This window comes from Scleropages formosus, chromosome 9 (genome assembly GCF_900964775.1).
Source record: "Scleropages formosus chromosome 9, fSclFor1.1, whole genome shotgun sequence".
NCBI lineage: Eukaryota > Metazoa > Chordata > Actinopteri > Osteoglossiformes > Osteoglossidae > Scleropages > Scleropages formosus.
In genome coordinates, this window is record NC_041814.1 from 8668188 (window position 1) to 8695083 (window position 26896).

The window sequence follows — 26896 nt, forward strand, 5'->3', positions numbered from 1 at the left end:
CAACAATGAATGAAGGTTTAAATATGTGTTAGCTGCATGTAGCTGAATACTATTAATAACCCAGATGTTTCAACATCACAATTCTGATGTCCTGAATTATGTTGACAAAAAGTCAATAAACACATGCTGTTTTCCAAAAACTGCATGACTTGTCTTGAAGTGTACAGAGTAAGTTCATTCATTTATATATACACAAGAAGACAAGAGTAACACAGAAAATGTTGTACTGTAGTGGATAACAAAACTACAATAAACAGCAATACTTCACAAGCAGCACAACGAATATTTCCTAGTTCATGTTATTAAAATTAAATAATATAAATTGGGAAATATTCGTTATTGCAGTTGCACAACACACATGATTATTAGGAGGCTATATAATAATGTCATCTGAGATTATTCAAAAGGACCAACAGAAAAATAAGGCAATAACTCAGGTAGTAAGCGATATATAAAACTTTAAAAAAAATAACAGTATAAAGGCTTATAAGCTGTAGTTGTGTTCAAATATCTACCGTATGATCTGTTGACGACAGATGATATCAAGCGGCCCATGTTGGCGTAAAAGCGGCGCGTGACCGTTAGTGACGTAGTTCCTTCGTTTCCCCACATGGGACGGGTATCTGTATGGGTGCTTTCTCGCAACACCCATCCCCCCGGACGTGTCTGTGACGTATGTGACGTATGTGACGTAACGTGCGTGCCGTGGCCTCTCCGAGTCGCGGCTCTCGGCTTACTGGTTCCACTTGCTGCTGCGCGGTCGACATGGCTACCGAGGGGAAGCCGAGATACGTCGTCAGGAGAACAGCGGGGGGTTGACAGCGCTCCCTCAGATATATGTGAGTACTTACTTTAAAGGCTGTTTTATTTTGTATGAAGACTGCTCTACTGTGGCTGGTTTCTGTAGAGTTTGCAGCAGCCGCCAGTGTTCCGAATGTCATCTGGACCGAGACACGGGGTGGGAACTACTCTGCGGCTGTATGTGTGTTGGACATCGATCAGTTCACACGGTTTGACGGTTATCGTTCCAAACACCAGATGACAAGCCCAAACTAAAGCCTTGTCCCAAACACCTCGGAAGTGATCTTTGTCCAATCCCATCGGCAATCCTCTACCACATTTCCGTACCTAACTTATCTCATTTTTCGGTTTGTTTTCTATTTTTTTATATGTATGGAATCTCAGTCTGGTTCCGGAGGACGTAGCTAGCGCTGCAGCCTGAATGGTTTTAGAGTAGAGAACCGGCGGGCTAAGAGAGCTGTGCAAAGTCACTGATTACGAAAGCGCAGAGTCGGGGAGGCATAGTGATTTCACGGGTTGCTGATGGACGAGTGTATGTGTGGACACTCAGTTTCTCCTCCGTACGCATGTGCAGGCAGACCCAGTCATTGAGCTCCAGCACCTCTCCGTTTACGCTTTCTTCTTTCCCTTCTTCTTCGTCGTCGTCTTCTTCGTTGTTTGTAGTCTGACGGCCTCGACGAGACTCGCGCGACGCGTCGTTAGTCCTCCCGGTGTAAGCAGCGCCTCACTCAGTCATTCCGCCGCTCACCACCCCTGCCACCGTGCCGCTCCCTTGGCCTGTAAACCTGGCTTGTCGAGCACAGAAACATCATTATTATCCGTCATGCGAACGATTAATTTAAAAATAAGCGTTGTTCGTATATCAGCCCTCCGTCCTGCTGTTTTGTTTTATAAAATTACGGAATTCCTTCCTGTTCACATGCCGGCCCGCCGCTGTTCTGACGCGATGGACTTGGCCGCGCTCTTTTCACTCACATATATTTTATAAAACGTGTTTACATACATACAATTACAGTTCATATTACTTTTTGAGTATACAGTATAAATACACACCTCTGTGTTGGTGCTAGGAGCCCACAATTGACATGGCGAAAGCACTGCTCTCGAAACGTGTTCGGAAGCACAAGTAAAGCCTGAGGTAACAAGCAAAGTGTTTGAGCTGCTTCTCTGCTCTTGTCCTCTTTGGGTGTAACTGAGGCAGCCAGCAAAAGTAGTGACTAGTAGTTACATTACCAGTTAACATGAGGTCTGCAGAGAAGCCAGTTTGGTGTAATTCATGAGTTTAAAAAAAAAAAAAAAAAGAGAACACAAAAAAACCCTGTCAGTTTTCTCTCACTTTCCTGAACCTCTTGACTTTTAGCAACTCAATCCCTCCTGGTGATGTGATACAGTCTGTATGATATATGTGTATACACAGGTGGTGGAGAAGATGACAAAAACACCACGTGAAAATGAGTTCAACTATGAACTAACTAAATCAGTTACAAAGACAACTGTATAGGGGAGTCATATTAAGTTGTCTATTACTGGTATATGTCAGCTATGGAAAAAGGTCAGTCAGTTAGCACTTTCTGTGCGTTTTCAAAACGCTGACCGCGGACTTATTTAACGTGACTAGGGGAACGGTCTGAGAAATAATGACAGCGTATGGTAAATGTGGATAAACTGCATCGGCAAAGAGGAACGGTGGTTTGAAGTTGAAACTCACCCACTGAGATAGACGGATACTTGACAGGATAGCTGCTAAATGCCACAAAAGTACAGTCTCAAAAATGACTAAAGAATTGAATCAGCACCTCTGTGGAAAAAGTAACATGCTCTAATGTGTCATCTTTCACATTATTTCAAACATCCTGATAGCTCAACAGTTGGAGAAAGTCAAAAGATGCCTTCCAACCACAAAATATCTGTTAAACGTGGTGGGGGATCCGTAATGGTACCGGAAGCCATCTCATCAGAGTTATTAGATCCACTGATTATTGTGCAAGGTTGTACATCAGCCAAGGAATTAAGATATTTTACAGGATCACAGCACCCTGTGGTCCAAAAACTATTCCTGTATTCGAGGATGATAATGCCCCCGTACGCCCTGCTAAACAAGTTCAAGAATGGTTTCATGGACACCAGGATGAAGTCAAATCGTCTACCTAATAACCAGATCTAAACATCATTGAATGTTGATGGGAAGTTCTGCAGCACAGAGTGCAAAGTACATTTCCATCTCCTTCATCTCTCAAAGAATCGGAGGCTTTTCTTCCAGAAACATGGCGCGGTATCCTGCTAGAGTTCAGAGCCTATATGATAGCATTCCAAGAAGGACTGAAGTTGTACTAAAGGCAGTGGCCCTTCTCCTTATTAGGTCCTTACTATTCATGTATTGTTAGGTGTTTCTGTTATTTACACATATCTGTGTAAATACATTTGTGTGCATAGATTTGCTCATTGTTCACAGGTGGAAACTTTCTGCCTTTAGTAGCAGCCATAAATAGTTTGTCACTAGGATATTTGTGAAGCAGGAGTGTAAGACTAGTGTTGTTCCTTCTCCTAACTAGTGTTCTGTGAGATGGGTTCCGGTATACTGGTGTCAGGGAACATGTATAAGGCAAACATCTGGTGTTTCATTAGATCTTCAGCTAGACAGGAAGCAGAGTGGACCTAATGGGCTCAGTATAGAATACATGCAGTGAGTCATCTCTGGAGACTCTGGGAACTTCCCTCATTACACTGTTTCCATTCCTTTTGCTTTATTGTTGTTCATTCTTATGCAACGCATATCTCACTTGACACCGTAACATGCAAAAATATTACCTGAAATAGTCACTTTCAGTTCATTTGCACAGAAATAGTTTTACGTTTTTAACCAGTGAGGTAGGGGTTGGGGGTTCAGAATAGTTGCCTTCGGTGCTGTGCAGACTTTGTAAGGCAGGTGTCATAATGCCAGAAGAGTAGCCTGCTGAGCAGAAGGTTGCTGATTTAAGTTGCACAAGCAGCTGTGCTCTTGTATGCTTGAGCAAGACATTTGACCCGGTGCAGGGTCATTTAAAAAAATATCCATTTGAATGTGTAACAAGTCAGACGTATCCAAGCGGGATCTGACAGCAGGGGGCCAAAGAAGAGAAACCATTTCCTACTTGAGGAATTTGGACTGGGTGTCTTTTTTTTAGACAGTTTTTTGCAGAGATTAATGTATTTCAGTTTTGAATGTTCAAAATCAGCTAAAGAGTCAAAAAACACTATTTATTGGGCAGACTTGGCTTGGCCCTTGCCATCAGATGTAGGGGTTCAAAATTCACCTGGTTTGTTTCTAAAAGTTCAGGATGTAATGCTTCATGCCACACTGGTTGATGACAAATGAAGAGTGGAGACTTGTTCATCATATTGGTACATTTTATAAATGTAATTTATTTCTGGATATGCTTTTGTGCAAAGTATTAGTATGCATAATGAGAAGTGCACCTAGTTGTTTAAATGTATTGGTGATTTTGGTTTCATGCAGCTTCTCTGCTGCCATTAACTCATTGCAGTTAGTATCATTTGACAATTGCTACAATATCGTAACTTCTTGTGTGACAAAGCTCCGCGTCTCATGGGACTGCAGATAGGGGTTTCCACCTCCACATGCAAAACTGCAGTCACTTGACTCAAGTGCATAAATTTGTTAATTTGAGATTTGTGTGTTAATTATTTTTTTTAAAGAAACCAGGAAAAGTAATTTGTTTGGTTCAGATGGGGTGTGTGTGTGGTCATTTTGAATAAGTGAGCTGGAGCCTGTGCTCAAATGACTGATTGCAAGGTATATTTGTGGTGTTAGAATGTATCAACCTTGTTTAAAGAAAATATTGCTTTGTATTTAATTAGTAAAGAAATTGTGTATAATATATGCACATGCACACACATGTATATGATTTAAATGAACACATGGTTTTTTTTTCTACTTCTAGCTAAATGTTTGTCATGGTCTCACAGGATGTTATTGCCTACAAATGCATCAATAGAACTGCTCCTAGCTATTTACAAGACTTGATCAACCGCTACACCCCAACCAGACCGCTTGGCTCGTCTACTTCTGCTTGCTTGGTGGTCCCGCGCATGAAAGGTAAAGCGCAGGGGTTTTCAGTTCTGGCTCTTTTGTGATGGAATGACCTCCCCCTCTCACTCGGAACTGCAGAAACTCTGTCTAAATTCAAGAAGGGTCTCAAAACTCACCTTTTCGGGACTCACTTCGCCCATGATCTCTCAAGCTCATGTATGGTATAATTGTTCATGCTCCGTAACTTTATGATCATGCCTGGATAAGCCTTTACACAGACGCTACTCCTGTATTGTATGTAAATGTTTCTGTACCGGCCTTACGCCCTGTGTTGCCGGGTAGGCTCCGGTTCCCCGTGACCCCGTATGGGACAAGCGGTTCTGAAAATGTGTGTGTGTGTGTGTGTGTGTGTGTGTGTGTGTTTCTGTACCTTAAAAAAAATTGTACGGAGGTGATCAGGATTCGTCTTACTGAGTTTTACGCACTTACTCGTGCGATGAACATTGATGCATAAAGTGAAAAGAAACAAACTAGATTTACTTACAAATCACATGTCTGCAAATGATTCTTTCTCCTAATGTAATGCACAAATTATACCATAGCAGACAGGACCCAAGGTGCAGGCTATGCAAAAATGCCCTTGAAACTGTCCGGCACATAGTAGCAGAGTGTCAGATCCAAGTTGGTTATGCCTCTGTTTACACTGTCCCAAGTGGCTGGGATAGTGTACAGGAAAATCTGTGCAGAATATGGATTGGAACTCCCCAAGTCCAAATGGGATACACCACCAAAGGTGGTTGAAAACAGCAGAACTAAGGTCCTGTGGGACTTCAGGTTCCAGATTGACAAGCAGTTGCTGGCCAACCAACCAGATATAGTGGTGGTCAGCTGGTAGTGTAGGGGTTAGAACTACTACCTTTGAACCCAAAAGGTTGCAGGTTTGATCCCCCACCTCTGGCTGTAGTACCCTTGAGCAAGGTACTTACCCTAAATTGCTCCAGTAAAATTACCCAGCTGTGTAAATAGGTAAATGATTGTAAGCATGTAATAATTGTAGCCTTAACATTGTAAGTCGCTTTGGAGAAAAGCATCAGCTAAATGAATAAATGTAAATAGTCGACAAGGACCATGGTCGACAATTGTGATAGATGTAGCAATCCTGAGTGACAGCAATATCAGAAAGAAGGGGCATGAGAAGTACAGGGCTAAAGGAAGAATTGGAACAGATGTTGAAGGTGAAGTCCAGAGTGGTCCCAGTGGTAATAGAAGCACTCGGGGCTGTGACCACCACACTGGAAGAGTGGCTTCAGCAGATTCCGGGTACAACATCTGAAATCTCTGTATTTGTCTAAATATTATCTGCTTGACTGAACTACAAAAAACAGTTGAGAGCAATACAGTGACTAAGAGTTCATGTTTTCACCAGAGGATTATCTAGAAACTGCTGTTTTTTACTGTATATGTAATGGAACATCTTAGTGTTTTGCTTGCCGTTTTTGTAAGTCATGTGACATGTTTTTGCGAAAGTCCTTATAGCCCTCTTTCAGGTAAATATTTTGATAAGGCCGCATGTGGCCTCACCTCCTTCTCAGGGATTCATACCTTGATGAGTCAGAACTACATCAGTCATTTCCTTCCGTTTCTGTTTGAGGAGCCTTTGGTTCGCTGCATTTACTGTCTCGGTTGTCAGCCTATAATCAGTGTTCTTCTGTTGAAGCGAAAAGAGCTGGTGGAGGCTCTCCTTTCTGCCTAAGAATCAAGGATGATGACAGCATGACTTTAAGCCTTGGCAACCATAAAGACATGTGGGACTCAAGGTTCTTGGGTTACATGTGTGCTAAATACAATCAGTGTTGATTTTATCTTATTATGTAAAGACTATTAAATGGTAGAAGTTCTAAAGAATCTTTAGCTGGGATATAGTTTTTAATTAGTCACAATTTAAAAAAAAAAAAAAAATTAATAATTAGTGTAGTATGTATGTCACTACTTTGGAATGAGCAAATAAACTGAGTGCTGCTTTTATATAATCATGATATAAATGAGTTGGAGTTCAGTACCCACTATAAAATTAGTCATTGTTTGCAGATTTAGTGTTAAAGATGCAAGCAGAGTGACAAACTAACCATAGTAACACCTTAAAAGATGCAAAATAAAAACCGTAAATATAAATTTGAACAAAATAAAATGAACACTCCTGGTGAGTTTGGTTTTCAAAACCATTCTTACTCTAAAACAAAAATCAAAATCTTAAATTTGTCAAAAGTAAGTGAATGTCCTGTGAGTCTCGGTGTTACGGGCGAGTTCCAAATTTTCAAGAAGAGGAATGTGAATGTGCCGTTCTTCAGTTCACTTCCACCAGCTCCTGTCAGTGTTCGTGAGTCAGTGATTAATAGTAAACGCTACATATTATTTATGGGGTGATTCTTTCAAACAGTGGTATTGAATGTGCTTTGTGGTGACAAGGTATTTTTGGCTCGTCATTTTAAATGGAAGGTATCCCTTGATTTAAGAAACCATTCCGTTCCAGAATATGCCGTACATGTCAAATTTTTGGATGCTGAAATGAAATGGAGAAAAATAACACATTTCCACTCCATCAAAAACTCCAAACATATTTTTCCAAGTATTATTAAAACACTGCGTAACCTATATAATGCAACAACCTGGCCGTACTGTGCTGGCAACACGCTGAGGACGCAGGGAAGTAGGAAGATGAGCTTTGTCTGGCTACAGCAGGGTTAAACAGTACTTGCCAAGAGCACACACATCGAGCCTAAGTTCTCAAACACAGCGACACTGGGGCCAACAGTTGCCTGTTCAGCTGTGTGTATATACACACATACATACATACATACATACAGAGACGGGCAGTGCTGCACTGTGAGAGAGCCACATATCCGCACTTTAAGGCTGCTAGCATACTAGTAAGAGTGGCTGACTTTTGGATCCAGAGGTTGCTGGTTCCAGTCTCATCTGCTGTTGTACCCTTGAGCAAGGCACTTTCCCTAAACTGCCCCAGCAAAATTACCCATCTGTGTAAACAGGTAAATTGTAGCAGATGGCTTAATGTTGTAAGTTGCTTTGGTGAAAAGTGTCCACTAAATGAATGCATGTAAATAATATGGCTGATAGATATGCCTCTGAAATTTCCTACATTTTCCATCATGCAATGCTTCCCATAATGCAACACTCACATTCCTAACACACCATCACATGGAAAGATCTAGATGGAGACACGTGAATCACTTAAGACACTTTAGTAATGTAAGTAATGAGTATGCATCTAGGCAGCACATTTTATAAACAAGTTTTCCTTACATCCAGTAGACAGCAATGAATATAAAGCCAACAACTGTTTATTACTGCACTTCCGCTTCACCTGCGCACCTCAGGACTTTTCAGTGTGTTTTTTGGAAAGACTTAAGATAAATTTTGCTACAGTGGGTTTTTTCCCCTCCCCTTTCAGTAACTTAAAGGTTGGATATCAAAAGTGACCAAGAGCTGTACCAAAACTTTGCATAAAGACTCAGTCAATCAGGGATGCCTGTAGTTTTAATTTCAAGGTTGAAGCTTAAAATACTAGTATTAAGAGTATTGGAACGGGGGTTTTTTTTGTTGTTGTTGTGGTTTCAAATTTATTGTGGCTATAATTTTTATGGGGGGTGTGGTGGGTTTGGCCTGTGCCTGCTCTCTGGCAGATCTGGGATTGGAGTCCTGCTTGGGGTGCCTTGCAGTGGACTGGCATCCCATCCTGGGTGTGTCCCTTCCCCTCCAGCCTTGCGCCCTGTGTTACCGGGTTAGGCTCCGGTTCGCCGCAACCCCGCTTGGGTCAAGCAGTTTCAGACTGTGTATGTGTGTAATTTTTATAGTAAGATTTTTGTACAACCTAATCTACGGACATCATTAAGCTTTTTTTGGTTGAGACTTATTGGTAAAAGTGACTGTAGTTACTGATAGACTTCCTGTTGTCATTATGCATTGAGGAGCCAGTGTACTATTAAATCTGTTATAACCAGAACATAGCCTGTCAATTAAATGTGACAGATTTCCCAGGTGCATAATTAAAATCATACTAATGCATAAGAATTTTTGCAGAAAGGAAGTTGAAAATGAGTAGCACGTGGTGTGTTCTTAACTGTGTCCAGTGCGATCTGAAGACGTTATTCAAGATTGTCTTCCATCATATTCCTTATTTTTAACATCTGGGCTTTCATATGATGCAGGTGTTTATTACTCCACTATAAGATATTTTTCCATGTTGCTGTATGTCAGAAGACCATTTGCAAGGTTTTCTCTGTGAATAATTTCTTTTTCTAAACATACATGTGGCATGTAGTGGTGAAAGTTGTTGACCAGCAATATCTCAGTGATAACCATGGAAAGTGGCTGCTGCTGTGTCTCAGCACTGTAGCAGTGCAGTTCTCTGATAACTTGTGTTTATAGCTTTAAGCTTTTGCATGCTTTTAAATGTAGATATACAGCAGTCAGTGTACAAAAGAGTACAATTAATAAAAACTTGTAAATGGAAAACGCACGCGCTCCTGTGCGCTGGGGCAGCGGGTGTGGCCGAGTTCTGCTCTCTGGTGGGTCTGGGATTTGAGTCCTGCTTGGGGTGCCTTGCGATGGACTGGCATCTCGTCCTGGGTGTGTCCTCTTCCCCTCCAGCCTTGTGTCCTGTGCTGCTGGGTTGGGCTCTGGTTTACAATGACTCTGCTTGGGACAAGCAGTTTCAGACTGTGTGTGTGTGTGTGTGTGTGTGTGTGTGTGTGTGTGTGTGTGTGTGTGGATTCCTCACTTTCTCCTTTGAGCCCCATGCTTTGGAACAAAATGTATTTCACCCACTGTCTTGTACACTCTCCCTCCCTCTCTCTAAGGATTTAAACATTCATTAACTACTCGCTTGCTCGAAGAGTGCGTCGACACTGTGAGGGTGTTTCCTGTTCCTGTTTTATAAAAAGACGCTTCCTCCCGCTGTTTATGTGACGGTCTTGCAGTTGGATTCTCACAAGATTAGCTCTGCCTACACTCACAATGAGGTAAACTGACCAGTTGTGTCCTGTGTTTTGCAGTTTGTGAGGCTGGTGCATGTGTTTGGCACAGGATGGATAACTGTTGCACTGATCAGAGCTCCAGCAGTTCTTGTTTGTTAGAGGATCTCCAGGATGTTTATCAGCAGCACATCATACAGATGGCTGCCCCGTAACCGCTTTGATTTGAATCATAAATTTGCATGTGTTGCCAGAAATCAACTGCACATTGACTGTGTCAAGTACTATTTTTTTCGGTGGCTTCCGATTGACCTTTCCTAGGAAAGGTCAGAGGTCTGTCCAAGAGACATGATCTCTGTAGACTGAAGGGAAGGCACAGGGTGAAGGATGATCTTAACCCTGGTTTACATTGTTGAAGGTGAGCACACTGGTTCAGCGGGACACCTTGATTTTGAGGGTTTTAATAATGGTAAAGTTGTGAAGACAGAATCTGCTGATTCACTAGTCTCTCATTTATATCCCTAATAACTGTTATATTTTATCACTTTTCTAATTGATGACATCCATTGTATTTCTTCTGGTAATTTTCTTAAATAATTGAAATTATCTATGCAAATATTTATTAAAATGTATCATCTTGAATTTGTTTGGCTTTGTCCCTTCCCTGCAGTTTGTCTGATATGATGGTGAGTTGTGTGCTTTCAGCTGTTACTGTTTCTCAGAGGGTTGTCTGTGTGCACCAGAGAAAGTGGTCAGAGTAGTTAATATTGGAGTTGGCATGGAATCGTTTCATGATTTAATAAATCTGTTTCCTTTTGATATTTCCATAAGGTTCTATGAGTCGCACTTAATCACTTGTTGGGTTGGGTAAACATCTGGCTCATTGACTTGTGAGATGTATGTAAGCCGCCTTATGGCAGTAGTACAAAAAGCGACAGGCCACAAGGTGCTCTTGTTATTGGCTCAATGATACATTTTAAAAATAGGATTGCCACTCTTCTACTTGTTTACTCTTTGACTGGCCAATTTATGATCTCTGACACATTACAGTCAGAGAAATCCTGGAGTATCACATGTCACTGATCAACTGATTTCTCCTGTAGTAGATGCCATAGGTTGAATTTGTGCAAATTTGCTGATGGAGAAAAGCTCTTAGCACTTTTTTTATGTTATAAAATTGAATATCAGATGGATATATGAAAATGTCAGGGTTTTTTTTTTTTTTTCTTTTTTCCTTTTTCTAGGTTACATGTGTGACATGATATCCTGAGTGTCCAAGATGTCTGAAAATATTTAAGAATATTGATAACTTTTTTTTGATTCCAGTGGAATCTTTACAATTTAGATTTTTTTTAGTCTTTTTTTTAACAAATACACAAAAGCACACACCCAAAGGGGAAGATGCCTGTGCAAGCACCACAATGGACGGAGTTCCTGCAGTGCGACATTTGCACCCACACCTTTGAGCACACGGTCCGTCGGCCCATCAGCCTGGGCTGTGGCCACACCGTTTGCAAGATGTGCCTGAACAAGCTGCACCGGAAGGCCTGCCCCTTCGACCAGACCACCATCAGCACTGACATTGAACAGCTGCCCATCAACACAGCCCTGCTCCAGCTGGTGGGTGGTCAGGTGAGTCTCCAGCGTCCTCTCTCCCATGTATTTGGTTGTGCCGCAAATGAAAGATGAATCACTGGTGCGGTGATGAGCTACAGTCCTGACTTCTGTTTCTCTTCTGACTTATATTTTTGGCTTCTTATACTTATGACGGTTAAGTCTACAGCTTTTGTTTGAAGCTAATTCTGTAGTTGGAGGAAACATCTGTACAGCCTACAGCCCTTTGAATCAAGCTTTATGAACAGCTGCTGGAACTTGATTCTGCATAACTAACACTGCATAAAATAAATCTGAAGCTGAAATTTGAATTTGAAATGAGGTTTACTGTAGCAGGGCAGTATTTTCAGTAATATCAATGGATTCCTTGCTGTCTTGCTTTTATTTTTAAAAACTAATTGTTGCTGTGTATCACCCTTCCATAAGTGGTGTTATTTTAAATGACCTGACTCACCATTTGCCTGAAATGTACTAATGAAATTTGGGGAGTATCCCCCTTACATAACATTAACATCTATTTATTTAGCATTCCTCCAAAGCAATTTACAATATTAAGCTACTTAAAATTATTTACCCGTTTATACAGCTGGGCAATTTTACTGGAGCAGTTTATGGTAAGTACCTTGCTTAAGGTGGAAGTGAGATTTGAACCTACACCCTTTGGGTCCAAAAGCAACAGCTCTCACCACTGTGCTACCAAGTGCTCCGCTTTACCAAGGAGATTGTTTTCAATAGAATCAAAACGTGCTACTTGGAGAAACTCGGGGAAAATCAGAGTTCACAGCACTCAAAATTCAAAGGTTAGATCAGGTGTGCTCATGTCTGTGTGAATATCCAGTAAAATGGATCAATGTTGGAGAGGAGAGGCATACACTAGAAATTTCAGGGATTGAGTTTTATGACATGAGTGGTTATGTAGCTCGTGATTGTTGCTATGCAGTGAGGCTTCTGACAGTTAGTTGGCAGCCTGCTGTGCTTCCTGAGGAAGAGCTCTGAGGTATTGCTGATCCTGCAGCCCCTCACTCACTGCGGTGTCATTTGAGCCCAAGTCATTTGGGTCACCGAGGCAGAATGTGTTCTCTTAGTATCAGCAAACAGTACACATGCAGTGTTTTCTTCACATGAGAGGTTCAAGTAGTTTAGTACTTTTATTTTGCCACTAGGGAAATGCTTATGTTTTTGAAAGATGCTCAACATTTCAAATGTATAATAAATTTTCAATAAAAAACCACCACAAAAAACATTGTAATGGATGTCCGCTGTACTAAATCTCCAATTCTGTGTGGAGGAAATGTTAGTGAAAACAAAGCGTACCACACATGGTAAGCTGCCCTTTGACACTGTGGTTAAACTGGAACCGGAAGATAAATCATCAAAACCAGTTATGTCCTCCTTGTTTGCTTTTTTAATTTCTTTTTCCCTACTGACACAGGTAGAAGAATACCAGTTTTAAATGTCAACTTATTCTAAATGTCACCTTTTTTTTTTTTTTTTCCCTTCTTAGTTTTTGAATTAAGATGTGTTGTGCTGGGTATTTGTTACGAGTCATACTTCAGCTTCACTCACTTTTTTTTTTTTCCCTCTTCACATTGGTGTTGTAATGGTTGCTTCATTTTATGGTTGTGCCCCCAACAGATGCCCAGGCACCAGCCGGTGGGCCTGCTGACGAGTGTAGAGGACACCAAGCATTATGAAGTAGCCTACAAGTGTGTGGAGGAGCTGGCTCTCTACCTCAAACCCCTGAGCAACACCACCAAAGGTCTGTCCTGCTCTGGAGTGTGCTGCGTCGGCAGTTAGGTCATGGAAAAAGATGCAAGCTGAAACATGAAGCATGTTTACTAGTCAATTATCTCTTCTGTCTCTGACCTATTGCTATCCCTGTCTGACCTCTCTATCCTGCCGCTTCTGTCTCTTCCTTGTTCCTTCCTCACCCCTCTCTATCATCCCTCCATCCCTGACTTTTCTCCATTTTTTTCCTATCTCTCTGCATCACCTTAGTATACATCTGTTGTTTTTCTTCTGATGTCTCTCCATCCCCTCCTCGCTGTTGTTCTGTTACCTCTCCTTTGCCAATCTCTTGCTTTATCACCTCTCCCTTTATTTATGTAACACTCTGCCTTTATCCATTTGTTTGCTTTTCCTTTCTTTTATAATGCTTCCATCCCTCTCCTTATCCAGGTCTTGTCTTGAACAACGTAGCCCAGAGTGCTCTGAGCCGGCCTATGCAGCGCAAGCTTGTCACTCTAGTGCGCTGCCAGCTGGTGGAGGAGGAGGGGCGTGTGCGTGCCATGCGGGCTGCTCGCTCCCTAGGCGAGCGCACTGTCACTGAACTCATTCTGCAACACCAGAACCCCCAGCAGTTGTCATCCAACCTGTGGGCTGCTGTGCGGGCCCGTGGATGCCAGTTCTTGGGCCCAGGTACACTTTGGAAGGGAGAGGTCTGGATTTGGTTGTACTTCCTTTGCTCTTCTAGATTCTATTATGACGCTGAAAGGTTATACGCTTTTCAATCTGATGGGTTTTGGCTCAATTTCTTTGCATGACTTTGCTGTGTGTGATGTTTCAGCCATGCAGGAGGAGGCCTTGAAGCTGGTGCTCCTGGCCCTGGAGGATGGCTCTGCTCTTTCTCGGAAGGTGCTGGTGCTCTTTGTGGTGCAGAGGCTGGAACCACGCTTTGCACAGGCCTCCAAAACCAGCATAGGGCATGTGGTGCAGCTGCTCTACCGGGCATCCTGCTTCAAGGTGTGGTGGTGCCCCCCAGTGTTTAAATATGGTGGAAAGAACTAACTGCACTTAGCATCTGCATCTGTGTCTCTCTTTCTGCTAATGTAATGCACACGTTGTATTTTCTGTAAAATGTACGTCGCTTTAGAGAACAGCGTCTGGTAAATGAATAAATTTAAATGTAAATCAGTTGCTTCCACGCTGTCCCTCGGACAGTTGAGACTTTTTGGGAATTCTTTCCTCTTTAAGGGATTTTTTTTTTTTTTTCCTACCCTTTTTCGACATTTAGGTGACAAAACGTGATGAGGACTCATCCCTGATGCAGCTAAAGGAGGAATTTCGCACATACGAGGCACTGCGACGTGAGCATGACTCGCAGATAGTGCAGATTGCCATGGAGGGTGGGCTGCGCATTGCTCCTGACCAGTGGTCCTCCCTGCTGTATGGGGACCAGTCCCGCAAGTCCCACATGCAGTCCATCATTGATAAGGTAACAGAATAATCAAGGCCTTTGATATCAGTGTCACATGTCTCATGGAGAACCAAGCTAGATTTAAACTAATGTACAACTATTATAATGAGGGTTCACAGGGGGTACATTTACATTTATTTATCTAGCAGACACTTTTCTCCAACGCGACTTCCAATAAACTCTATGTAGTGTCGTCAGGCCATTCACCTTATTCACCAAGTTGACTTACACTGCTAGTACTGTACACTACTTACACTGGGTCACTCATCCATACATCAGTGCAACACACTTTCTCTGTTACTCACACACTATGGGTGAACCCGAACAGCACATCTTTGGACTGTGGGAGAAAACCAGAGCACCCGAAGGAAACCCACGCAAACACGTTGAGAACATGCAAACGCCACACAGATTAAGCGGGGATCGAACCCATGTCCTCTCGCTCCACCCAGGCGCTGTGAGACAGCAGAGCTACTCGCTGTGCCACCATGTCGAGTACGTGAGTGTGGCTCATGTAATAACAGTATTTCCACTCTTTCATGTCAAAGTTACAGACTCCTGCATCATTTGCTCAGAGCGTTCAGGAACTAACCATTGCCCTCCAAAGAACTGGTGACCCAGCTAACCTCAACCGATTGAGACGACACCTTGAGCTGCTAGCTGACATCGACCCTAGTCCAGGTGAAGAGCTTGAACTCAAATGCAGAACTGCACAAAACTGGGTGTCTTTTGGGCTCATTTGTTGTGAGAGAACAAAAACTAAATATAGTAACAGTAAATGCGTTCTGTAGACCCCTCCACCCTGTGTTTTGGACATACATATTGGAAAGATTATTTAATATGTACATCTTTGATATAACTGCAGGATTTTCCACAGAATTTAACTTAGTTGTTTGTGTAAAAGAAACCCCTGAGGTGTACAGAAGGAAATAAGAAAAGGGCTTTGCTGAGCGATTTTCTGTCTTTTTATGTGATCTAGATGCACCACCCCCAACTTGGGATCAACTAGATCAGGGGCTGGTAGCTGTGACTACTGTTGTACATGGCCTTGTAGACTTCATCCAGAACCACAGCAAGAAAGGCAGCGATCAACAGCAGGTTTGCTTGGCTGGCCATTTTAATGCATACGGTCGTCATCCATTAATCGGTTTCCAATACCATATTTCGTTAATCAGTCTGCCGCATCTGGTCTGGTCAGCAACATTCGGTCTGACACAGTAAACTGAAACTGCATTTGAGAATTGTGCCGCAGAGACTTGGATGCACACACCCTTCATGTTTGCCCTAATCAACATTAAATTTCCATGAATAGCTCAGTTACCCTATTTAGTCAGTAAACCTTAACACCGCTTATTTATGGAGTAGAAGAAAATACACACACACACACACACACATTTTCAGAACCGCTTGTCCCATACGGGGTCACGGGGAACCGGAGCCAACCCGGTAACACAGGGCGTAAGGCTGGAGGGGGAGGGGATACACCCAGGATGGGACGCCAGTCCATCGCAAGGCACCCCAAGCGGGACTCGAACCACAGACCCACGGAAGAGCAGGACCCGGTCCAACCCACTGCGCCACCGCACGAAGAAAATACAATAAAATTAAAATAAAATATTATATTCCAAATAATAAATATGGTGCCTTTTGACAGCGTGGCCAACCATGTTATACAGCAGATGGAGATGTTTTCGTTAAAGTTATGACTGAATGTCAGGACTCAAAAATAATATGTTTGATAGGATGACCGTCATGGGAATTTTTCCCATAATAAATAATGAAATTTATTTCATTATGAATGTTTTGATAATCAACCCTTTTTCAAGAACTGATTGGCACCGGTTAACGGGGATGCTCGTACATGTTGCATTAGTGACAGTCCACAAGCCTTTTTCTCATTTTACATCCCCATCATAACCATTCACTGACCATCCAGTATGTGTTGCATAGGCCATTTTTCACTTTCCATTGGTTGTACAACTGTTCACCTTATCCACAGTGACCGTTTATGGATTCAGTGATCTGTCTGCCATTTGTAGCCCCTTCAGCACAGTAAGTACAAGACCTACATGTGCCGGGACATGAAGCAGAAAGGGGGCTGCCCTCGCGGCTCCAGCTGCACCTTTGCCCACTCCCAGGATGAGCTAGAGAAGTGAGTAACCCTCACTTCTATACTGACAGTGCCCTATGCTAGACTTCTCCTTTTCCTTTATTGTGCTCTGGTTTCCTGCTCTGCTTGCAGGTACCGGAAGATGAACAAACGCCTTGTCTCACGCCCTTCCCTCAGCCTAACACATTTAGATGAGCTGGTGGACTTGCGCTGCGAAGACAGGGGGGAGCTGGAGGGCTTCCTTATTTCCCGTGGTGCTGGTTCTTGTGATCCCATTCGCAGGCCAGCCAAGATGGATGCTGGGAGCCATAGCACTGCAGGATCACCCCCAGACTCGTGAGCGAACAGATCACTTCTTCCTGGATTGTCATTGAACTGAGTTTGCCCTTTGATCGCTCATCCCTCTTCCTTATCCTCACCTACTGCTCTTTTAAACACGGCCTGATGTCCCTGGGTAACTTACAGGTGATATCGCCAAACCCTGGTTTGCTTTCTTTGGCTGATTTATAAAGCTCCCTGACAAGAATTTATCATCTTGTGCAACACAATGTTCCATGATAATGGTGACGATTATTTTGAGAGACCTTTATCCATGCCGTGCAATTGGTTAAACTGGGAAGTACACTGGCAAAGAAGGGTCATTTTCTTTTTTCCCAGCCTGGACCCTGTTGCCACTCCTGCAATGAGCATAAACCCCAGGACAGTGACCCTCCAAAGAATGAGCACAGAAAACCCTCCCAATCAGAAGCAGATGAACAGGGGACCCCTGATATACGCCCAGCCAGAGATCTTCTATCCTGAGTCTCACCCTCCTTCTGTATCACAGTATGAGCCCTCCCCTTACACCACAGGTGAGATGCCTTCAGCTTGGATGCAATACTTCCTTATTTACCATGATGGATATACTTGCAACTAAGCTTATTTCTGTGCTGTGGTCTTTAGTTGCTGACAGCTTATCTTTTTTGGCAGATCTAGTTTAGGTGGCATCAAAACTGTTGTAGATGTGGCCAAACACTTATTTGTAACTACTAACTTGTCCATGCAGACCCATCACTGGTTCCTCCTTTTCTGCCTCGTACCTCCAGGTGGAAACTACCAGTACCAGAGTGCCCCGTACTTCCAGGATCGCTATGTGCGCAATCCCCAACCAGCCACGGAAACCAGTGAGCTGAGCATGGTTCCCTACCAGGACCCCTACCGAGGCTCCTACATGCAGGAGTGCCAGTACCCAAAACCACAGTTTCCAGCCATGATGCACATGTATGGCTCCCACTATGATGGCCGCCGCCACCCCACCTGTGAGGGATCTCAGATTGGGCAGTCATACCCTAGACGGGATGAGCTGGTCAGGATGAGCCCTGTACCTGTGGATGTGCCTCATGCACATGCTCCACCCCCAGCTCCAGCCCATATGAGTTCGTGCATCCGAGTAAGTGGCCTTCTGTGCTGAACTCCTTAGCTGGGGTGGGCCCTACCTGTAGAAAAAGAATAATAGAAAGAAAGATTTCTGGGTTTTTGTTTGAATCGCATTAAATATTAAATTACATAATTTCGTGTAGTTGCGAATCGATCTCGTGTGTGTTTGTGTCTTCGGATGTTACCATTTATTATATTGCGCTGAACATTTATGCTATAGAACCACGCCTACACTCTAATTCATTCCACAATTCTGATGCCTGGAAACAAATGCGTAGAGAAAAAAATTAACAAGGGGGTTTACTTGGCACTGTCCGTGCAACACGTTTGCACCACTCCTGCACTGTAAGGAGCTGGCTTCACAAGGAGGAAGTGGTTTGGGGTCTGACGTCATCTGTTGACCGGCATCTTCGTTTGTACTATGTGTTGGAACATTTATCTTTGCTGCCTGATAGCAGGACTGTTGCAATAGACACTTGGGTACTTTATTGTCCAACCCACAGGCTGCAGAGTTATGCATGCTTTTGTTCCAGTCCCTGCCATGGAATATATTAGTCCTAAAAAACTGTTTTTGTTGCTCTGTAAATCTGAGAATTAGAGTTGCAGCCACTTCAGAATTTTCATTATAAACATTTTGGTTTACAAAAACAACTCTAATTTTGGGAACGTAGTAGTATTAACCGGTAAGATATTCATTTAATGAAGACACCGGTTTCAACAAAAGCTATGATATGCAGCAACGCGCATCAAGTGACCCTTTATAAGATGGTAGTTTTATCCTTGTGCTGTTGCTTTCTCCTGCCCTGTCATCTTGTCAAAGTTCTCTTTAAATATTTTCTAACCTTTATCTTACAATTGTCCAGGACTCGTGCAACCAGCCACAAAACAGGCTGGAATACCTTCACCGCAGACGTGAGGAGATCATGGCTCAGCTGGAGGAGAGAAAGGCCATCTCCCCTCTGTCCTTTACCTCGTTGCCAACGATACCACATACTTTCCCAAGAAGCTATTCGAGGGCGGTGAGTAGGAAACCTCAGAATACTTTCTGAAACTTTTTAAAGTAGAAAAAGCTATTCTTCTGGATTAAGTTTTGTTTATATGTTGAATAGTTAAGTTAATTCTAAACTGTTAGGAAAGTTTTGTGTGTTTTTTTTTTTTTTTTTTTTTTTTAATAAACTTTTGAGTACTCAGTATGGTGCAGAATAGGTGGCAAGTAATTCTGTTTTGTGTCCATGACAGCAGTACATGGAGGAGAATTCTCAGGGATTTTGGAGGTGTCACCAGGCGGACTGTGAGAGCCAGTACTCCCCCTGGTCCTGTGACACCATTGGCTCCTACATCAGCACCAAGGATAACAAGGCCAAAGATGGAATAGCAGTCAGTCCTGTGGAGATCATGGTAAATGGTTTAAAAAAAGAGTGTTGGAAAACAAATTATACTTTTTTTTTTTTTTTTTTTTTTTTATTTTAAACAAAGTGCTAATAATTATAACAATCACTCATTCATTGTGCCCCTCGGGTTTCGTTTGAACCCTCGGACTCGCGGGCGTCAGACTCCTTGGTCCGTGTTTCAGGACGGGTCGGCTGGGTCGTCTTGAGTACTTGTTGGCGTTTCTGTAGCGGTGTGGGTTTTTTACGGGATGGGGTCGCTAGCCCCATCCCCAACCCTCCTCCTTTATCCGGGCTTGGGACCGGCAGGGGACCCCGAAGGAATCCCTCGGCGGAGTTATAACAATAATTACTGTAAATCCGTGTTTTGGTGGTGGTTGTCCCAGTTTTTGCGCAAAACATTAAACGCCATTTAAATTTCTTTGTCAAATATTAGATTTTAAAGAGTAACTCATTAAACAGATCTGTACGTGTTTTCGACAGATGTGCTGAGGGCCAGTGGTTGTTTCTTTATGTTGGTCTGCAGTGTGTATAGAACCATGTTACTGTGCACATTTTGGTTCCTACTAGCTATATACATCCTTAAAAATCAGTGAGATATGTATTTATGCTATCTAGTGACAATGTTCAAGGGGACAATGCTAAAATCTGAGCTTTGGGCATCCTAAGGCTTCATTTACAATGAATTAGCATTTCACCTGGACTAACTTTGTCCCCTTTGAGAGTAAATCAAAAGCCACAAAAACAAAATGTTATCTGTATTTACCTGTTCTCTGTTTACCTGCTTTTACTTCCCTGTTGACTGTTCAAAGTGCACCAGTTCTGGGGCCACATGCTGTCAGTTTTTTTTTCCCTCCTTTTCTTTGTGTACAACTGATTACATTCATTCTTTTCACTGTATAGTGGTTCTCAGGTTGAACACCAGGCAAAAAGCTATAAATTAACGTTTTTCTGCTTAAGATATTGCTAATTCTTAATTTACTGCACAGTTTGTATTTTAATGTTTGTGTCTCTCTTGATATTCCTATCTTAAAAGCCGTTCTGAAGGTGGTGTTTTCCTTCACTCTATTTACATGTATAGAATGTCAATGGTGAAGGCTTACAAGAGACGGCTCTGGAGTTACACCGCAGATCAGCGGAGGCTAAAGACGACGATCCCATCATCCCCTTTGGCTCACTGCCCACCGTGTCTCGCTTTGGGGCTATATCACGCACATCCAAAACTGGCTTCCAGACCACTGGCCTGATGCAGGCCATGGCCTTGTCACATGGGTCTACCAGTAAACACACTACTGTTTCAGGTATACCCCCTGTCCTTCTGGAAATCACCTTAAACACAGTGATATGCCAGCTTTGTCTATCTGTACTGTCTTGTTCTGACTACCTGTCATGTCTTGTTTTCATGTTTTACCATTTCAGCTGAAACAAATGTTTTGACTGGTCTGTTTCTTTGCTTGCCCCTTCCTCTTCTGCTCACAGCTGATTTCAGTTATGAGAATCATGGAGGATGGGGTGGGGTCTCTTGCCCTCAACACCAAAACATGGCTTCTCAGGGACACTTCAGTGAACGGTACAATGCAGAGTGTTTACTGAATTGTTGTTAACTTGCTGGGTTCTCCACAACTGCTCCCAGTCCGTAATCCTACATCTCCCACTCTTGTTTCCACCCAGTGTGCTTGTGCAGGACAGGGAACAGCTCAAAATGGAGCTTGAACAGGTGAACCAGCAGATTAGCCAGCAGACACAGATGCGTGGCATGGAGGTGTGTGAATGCTGCAGCATGTTCTGTTAGTGTCATCCATATCTCAAAATGTCTAGTTTGATTCCCCGGCCTATATCTTGGAAACATAAATACAGCCATATTTAGTCTTTTTTTCATCTGGTGCTCTTTGTGCTGAAGCTGCATTCCTTTTTTTTTTCCTTGTGCATGGATTCTTTTTCCTGCACAACCCAGGGTGCCAACAGTTCAGTGCTAATGCAGATGGACATCAGCACACTGAATTCCCCTCGAGGGACTGGTGAGTGGCCTCCAAGGAGTGTTTCCAGTGAACAACTTAGCCTGGAGCTGCACCATGTTGAGAGAGAGATTGGAAAGAGAACTCTCGAGATCATGGTGAGTTGGGTCACAGAGGAGAGCGGAGAAAAGGGGGAAAAACCCCAGTACTCAAAAATATCATATGTTGTACATTTTATAATGATGCAGCCAAAGTGAATTTCTCTCTGGAATTAAGTGCAATTCATTCGAAATATGTTTCGCTTTTTCAGTTAAAGTTTGAACTGTAGAAACCTGTTCTGTCTTGCCACTATAAAACCTTAGTAGAATGATATTAAGATGTTTTTTTTAGCCCTTTGAGCTGTAGTTTCAGAAGAAGGAAAGTTATCGGTCTTGCTTCCCAGCAGGAAAATCACACTCCCCTTGAGTTGCAGTATAAAACAAAACCCACAGAGAATGGCCAGCCTGAGCACTGTATTCTACAAGAGGACCGATCCATGTCCCTCAGGTGAGAGGGAAATGTCATTCTGAGCACCACTGCCATGTTCTCTTTGGATTTAGAAATTTTTTCATGTCCATTTTTATCCTGATAACCATACGCATTACTATAGCATAGCTTTGAGTCGGTGTCGTCCTCTGATGCTATCGAGTGGTATTTTGTCTTTCTCCAGTGAGGGTTCACATGGCTCCAGCATCCTGGTGCAGAACAGCAGCATAGGCAGCACCACCCTGTCATCTCTGGTCAGCAAAACCTCTTCACTTGCCTTGTCTAGTGAACTCGGGGCTAACGGCTCTTGTGATCTGCAGAAGAATGGTGTTGTACACTCCTGCCCCTAGAGCAACTCCTGACCTCTCCCCTTTCAGTTCCTGGGCCTCACACCTGAGCCATCAGTGTTACCACTACCTTAAGCTGCACTCAGTGCCTCTGTCTGCCACTTCTGCTCTATTTCTCATCACTGGGGTGGCTGGCAAGAGCTTCTGCACGCTGTGGCATCCAGAACCAGAACTCTTGATTTAAAAACCACCATCACCTTCTCTACTTTCAAGGCAGAGAACTTTGGCTTACTGACTTTGAACTGTGAAAACCGTTTTAGGTTTTCAGCAGCTGCCCAGTCCAGTTGTAGCCATTATGTAGATCTAGGCTCACCAACAGAGGCTGCCAATATTTATTTTTTATTTTTTAAATAAAAGTGGGTGGAGTATGTTTTAAAAAAAAAAAAAAAAAAAAAAAATTACATGAAGCATTCATACAAATGCACATAACTGGCACAAGCCTTTCCTTTAAAGTCAGTCATGTTTCATATGTTTACCTTTTCTGTTCTGTGAATTCCTATGTATGTATGCGTGTATCTATTTTTACTGAACGTATATAATGGACACTTCTGTAGGTACAGTTTAGATTACCCCAAAGTAGTAACAACAGGTTAGATGAGACATGCAGGAAAAAAGACTCAATAAGCCTCATGAAAACACCTAGGTTATTAAAACAATACACACCTACTTGAAAGTCAACAGGTATTTGTTACCCAGGTATAGCGAAAGCTGCGTATTTTTTTCCACTTGTCTCATCTGTTTTCTACCATAGATGCTTTTTTAAAAAGTGGTTGAGTTTCTAGAATTCAAGTAAATAAACCATCTGCTTGGTTTTTCACTGTGTGTGACTGCAGCAAAAACTCTTTAAGGCTGGCATTTCTTACAGACATTTATGTTGTCAACCCTCGCTGTTTGCTCACAGTTACAATAGCAGCTTTCTTTCCCGTATTCTGTCTGGCATAAATGCTGTACTTTTAAGGTACTTGGGGAATATATGAGCTTTGAATTAAGACCTCCTCTGTTTTGTTTTTTTAAATGCCTGTTTAATATTCTTCCATATGAGAACTCAAAGGCTCAGAATTCATGTAGTTGCTACTATTACCACCCCTTGAGAAATTTTGTTCTCTACTCACTGTCGAGTTTGCAGATGTACCTGTACAATTTTCATGCTCTGGGTTCTTTTTTTAAAAAGTCTGATCTGTGAATATATGCAGTTCCTCTGGCCTTATGGTGTCCTTTGTGTGTGTGTGCTCACACAGAACATCATGAATCCTCCTCAATCCTCCAGAGAAAAAAATGCTGGCAAGAGCCACATAAAACTATTCATATTGAATTGAACTCCCTTCCTCAGCAGAATTAGGAGAAAGAAGGCCAGCTGGATTTCTTTTTTGGTTCTAGTTTTCAGTTCTCGGGATTTTAGTACAAGGCTTTATGGGGGTGGTGGAAGTGTGCCACAAGTTTTAGGCACATTGGTGGCTGATGGTCTAATGATCAACCTTTACCTTAAGTCTGGAACCTTCTTATATTAAAGGGAATTAACACAAGGTGAAAGTTATGAGTCATTCAGTTTTATAGAATGTATTTATTTCAAAATTTTGGAAAGAATTTTATCAGTCTTCATTTGATATTTTAATATCTGTTGCTATGTAAGGATTATGGACATAATGCTATTCTAGTTAACTGGTTCTTGTTGACTTATTTGGGAATTTGTTCTCTGATCAGTTCTCAGCAGGTTCTCTCAGAGACAGGACTGGGGAAGGAGGTACTGCTTCTCTCAGGAGTGCGTGCCTCTCACACCTTTAGCCACAATTTGGATAATCTGTTCCGTCTTCACACTGTTCTGATTCTATTCTGCCAACTGCTGTGGACTAACTTCTTCTGTTTTTAACTTCTGTGAAGTTGTGAATAGGGTTTACCTGTGTACTCATGTTTGGGTTGGTTCTTCCTCCTGAGGTTCTTAAGAGGGGTTCCCAGTTCATGATATTGAAATGATGTATATGTACTGGCTTTGTCGATTGAGGAGTTGACCAATTTAATTTTTTCAGAAATTATGTAAAACAAACAACTTCACTTGGAGAAAATCTTGTTTCATCTTTTTTATGTAGTTTTTCATTTGTACCTTTCAAGAATTTCCATGTAACTCGGCAAAGGCATTCTTTTAAGTAATCCCTCAGTCTGAAGAGATCTATGTAATGTAGGACTCCAGATGCTGTGTCAAATTGTAAACCCCATTCACAAACCCAAAAAATTAATCTGAAGTTTTTTAGTCTACATAAAACCTTCAAGTTTGTGAACAGTTGTCCATCTTTACTCCGTTTTCTGATTTCTGCTTCTTGAACCTTTAAAGACAAGAGTGCATTGTTGATGTACCAGCAATATTATACAACTGATTCTTATGTCAGCACAGTATAAATGACAAACTTTTGACATTGTTCTCCTACTCATCAGGATTTGCATCTATTGTAATTTAGCTCTTGACTGAAGTTCACAACACTGTTAATCCGCAGTTGACTCTAGCTCATGTAAATATCCATTGACTTTTATCTAGATTGCAGTATCACCTTTTTAAAGGCATCTGCCTACAGTTTTTGTATTGATTTCCCCCTCCCCCCTAAATTTTAGGGATTAGAATGATCTACTTTATGTGTTAGCTAGATTGTTAAAACAAAAGTTCAGCTTCTGCTGTTTGGCTTGATGTTATATTGATGGTGTGGGAAGGCAGCTGCTCTACGTGCTGCCATATATGTAAGGGTAAATGAAAGTATCCGCAATATTTTTATGGAAAAGTTAAAACATGATGTGGATACTTTTTAACTCACCCCCCTTTTAAGTATTGCAAGCTAGGGGAGGACTTTTCACTTTTTCCAGTTAAATTTATTTGTATTCCTAACTTGTGCCTTAAAAATCTAAGATACCAAATTTGGTGTCCTCTCTGCTCGTACACTGATATTTAACAATTTTTTTTTAAACCAGATTGGCAGTTGCACCCATGCTTGCCGAGTGCTTTTGTTATTTGAGTCCTTCAGTTGGATTTGTGTGCTTTTCCAAAATGGCAGCTTTGTGTAAAATCATGTGTTTCAAAGCACACTTGAAGATGCAAATCTAACTTTTCCAAGTTGTAGCAAGAGATGGATGTGAAAAGATGTGCCTCTCAATCTTCCAGTAATTGATTGGAGTTAATTTTAATAAGGGATGCCTTGAGTTGCTTTGAACTGTTAGTTCCAGATGATCTCTCACTGTACAATGGAACTCACCTTGCTCACTGAAAAGGCTGCCAAAAGACAGTAAATTCATTGGCTTCTTTAAGCCTTGTTCCTATGCTTTGCTTAAAAGTATGCTTTTTACAAAGAAAAATTCAAATTTTAAAATCTGGGAGATCACAGGTGTACAAACCCCTCCAGAGGTGCAAGCATAAACTTTAGTGCTCCTGTCTTTTTTTTTTTTTTTTTTTTTTTTTTTTTTTTTTTTTTTTTAATAAAAAAAAAAAAACAGTTCAGCTAATGTACATTTTTGGCACATTAGCTTCTTGGTATATCCACTTATGCTTGTTTTCAGAGTGTGTTCCTGTTTTTGTATACTACTCTATACTGGTCTTTAGAGACAGCCTGGGCTCTTTAACCACCAATTTTGGTGAAGCTGGTTTAAATATAATCTCTGTAATGTTACAGTTATATAAATTTGTTTTGTTTACTGTTTTTTATTGCTTGTGAACAAACTATCAGCTTAGCAGTAAGATGGCATGAAAGAATATTGCTGGGAAAAATTTACATAGAATTTACACAAGTTCAGAATATGGTGAAGAATTCAGCTTGTGTTGAGCCAGATCCAACACATCCTACCATATTCTAGAAGTGGTGGTTTTTTGCAACCCATTTCTCTTGTCAGAGGTAAATTGGTGTCATATTGACCTTAAATTTGGGGGAAAGAATACAATTTAGTGAGGTTCTAGTTTTTGCTTTGGTTTGCATAGAATGGCTTTTGCATTGGCATTGTAAGAGATCTATTTCTGTATTTCTCCTGTTGATTTATATTGGAGAGTCAAGGATGTGACCTGCTTTAAGCACTCGGTGCTGAAGGGTTCCTTTTCCTTTTGTTTCTGCTTGACCTTTTTAACTAGTGTGGTCAGGTCAGATTGTGAGCTAGGCATCTTGGCTTCTGCATAAATGTTTTAATGGCACTTAACCTCATGTTTGTATCTCTGGTATGTGATTTCAGTTCTGCAACCAGTTTTGATAGGTCTTTAAGCAGACTTGAATGTAGGTCATTGGTAAACCTTGGTCCATACACCAGTTTGTGGTATTATTAACGAAATGATAAACTGCAACTCAGCATTCATAAAAATTTTTTAAAAAAATACTGTTATCACTGAGCTGTTTCTCAATTCAGAGCTGAATGTCACAGAGCTGTGTAGAATTAAATGGTGCCAGAGCTTATTGCAGTGCCAGTGTGTTTTACTACAAATCTTGGAAGAAAAATACTTGTGTTTTTGATTTGCCCCCCTGGATTTTCAGATGCATTATCATAAATTAACAAAGGGTGAAATT

The 26896-nt window shown here is 41.8% G+C and overlaps 1 protein-coding gene across 3 annotated transcripts; it reads left to right on the forward strand.

The window, feature by feature from the left end:
• The first annotated feature begins 700 nt into the window (after nucleotides 1-700).
• rc3h1a (ring finger and CCCH-type domains 1a) lies at nucleotides 701-25808 on the forward strand. 3 transcript variants are annotated; one of them, XM_018726801.2, is made up of 20 exons: nucleotides 701-839; nucleotides 11067-11454; nucleotides 13072-13195; nucleotides 13615-13854; nucleotides 14003-14178; nucleotides 14450-14650; nucleotides 15181-15313; nucleotides 15612-15730; nucleotides 16672-16784; nucleotides 16875-17078; nucleotides 17400-17593; nucleotides 17828-18171; nucleotides 19022-19177; nucleotides 19398-19556; nucleotides 20628-20847; nucleotides 21026-21116; nucleotides 21218-21308; nucleotides 21501-21659; nucleotides 21944-22047; nucleotides 22211-25808. In XM_018726801.2, the coding sequence occupies exons 2-20, from the start codon at nucleotides 11224-11226 to the stop codon at nucleotides 22374-22376; spliced, it is 3225 nt and encodes a 1074-aa protein (XP_018582317.1). In that variant the 5' UTR covers nucleotides 701-839; nucleotides 11067-11223; the 3' UTR covers nucleotides 22377-25808. The 3 variants fall into 3 exon arrangements, with proteins under 3 accessions (XP_018582317.1, XP_018582319.1, XP_018582318.1); XM_018726803.2 differs by having other exon boundaries at nucleotides 21947-22047; XM_018726802.2 differs by having other exon boundaries at nucleotides 19401-19556.
• Nucleotides 25809-26896: the final 1088 nt, after the last annotated feature.

Bases quoted from the DNA above. Each gene is read 5' to 3' on its own strand.
- rc3h1a (XM_018726801.2), top strand. From the start codon at position 11,224: ATGCCTGTGCAAGCACCACAATGGACGGAGTTCCTGCAGTGCGACATT. The intron at 13,196-13,614 runs GTCTGTCCTGCT...CTCCTTATCCAG, and splicing joins CCTGAGCAACACCACCAAAG to GTCTTGTCTTGAACAACGTA. The intron at 16,785-16,874 runs GTGAGTAACCCT...CTCTGCTTGCAG, and splicing joins TCCCAGGATGAGCTAGAGAA to GTACCGGAAGATGAACAAAC.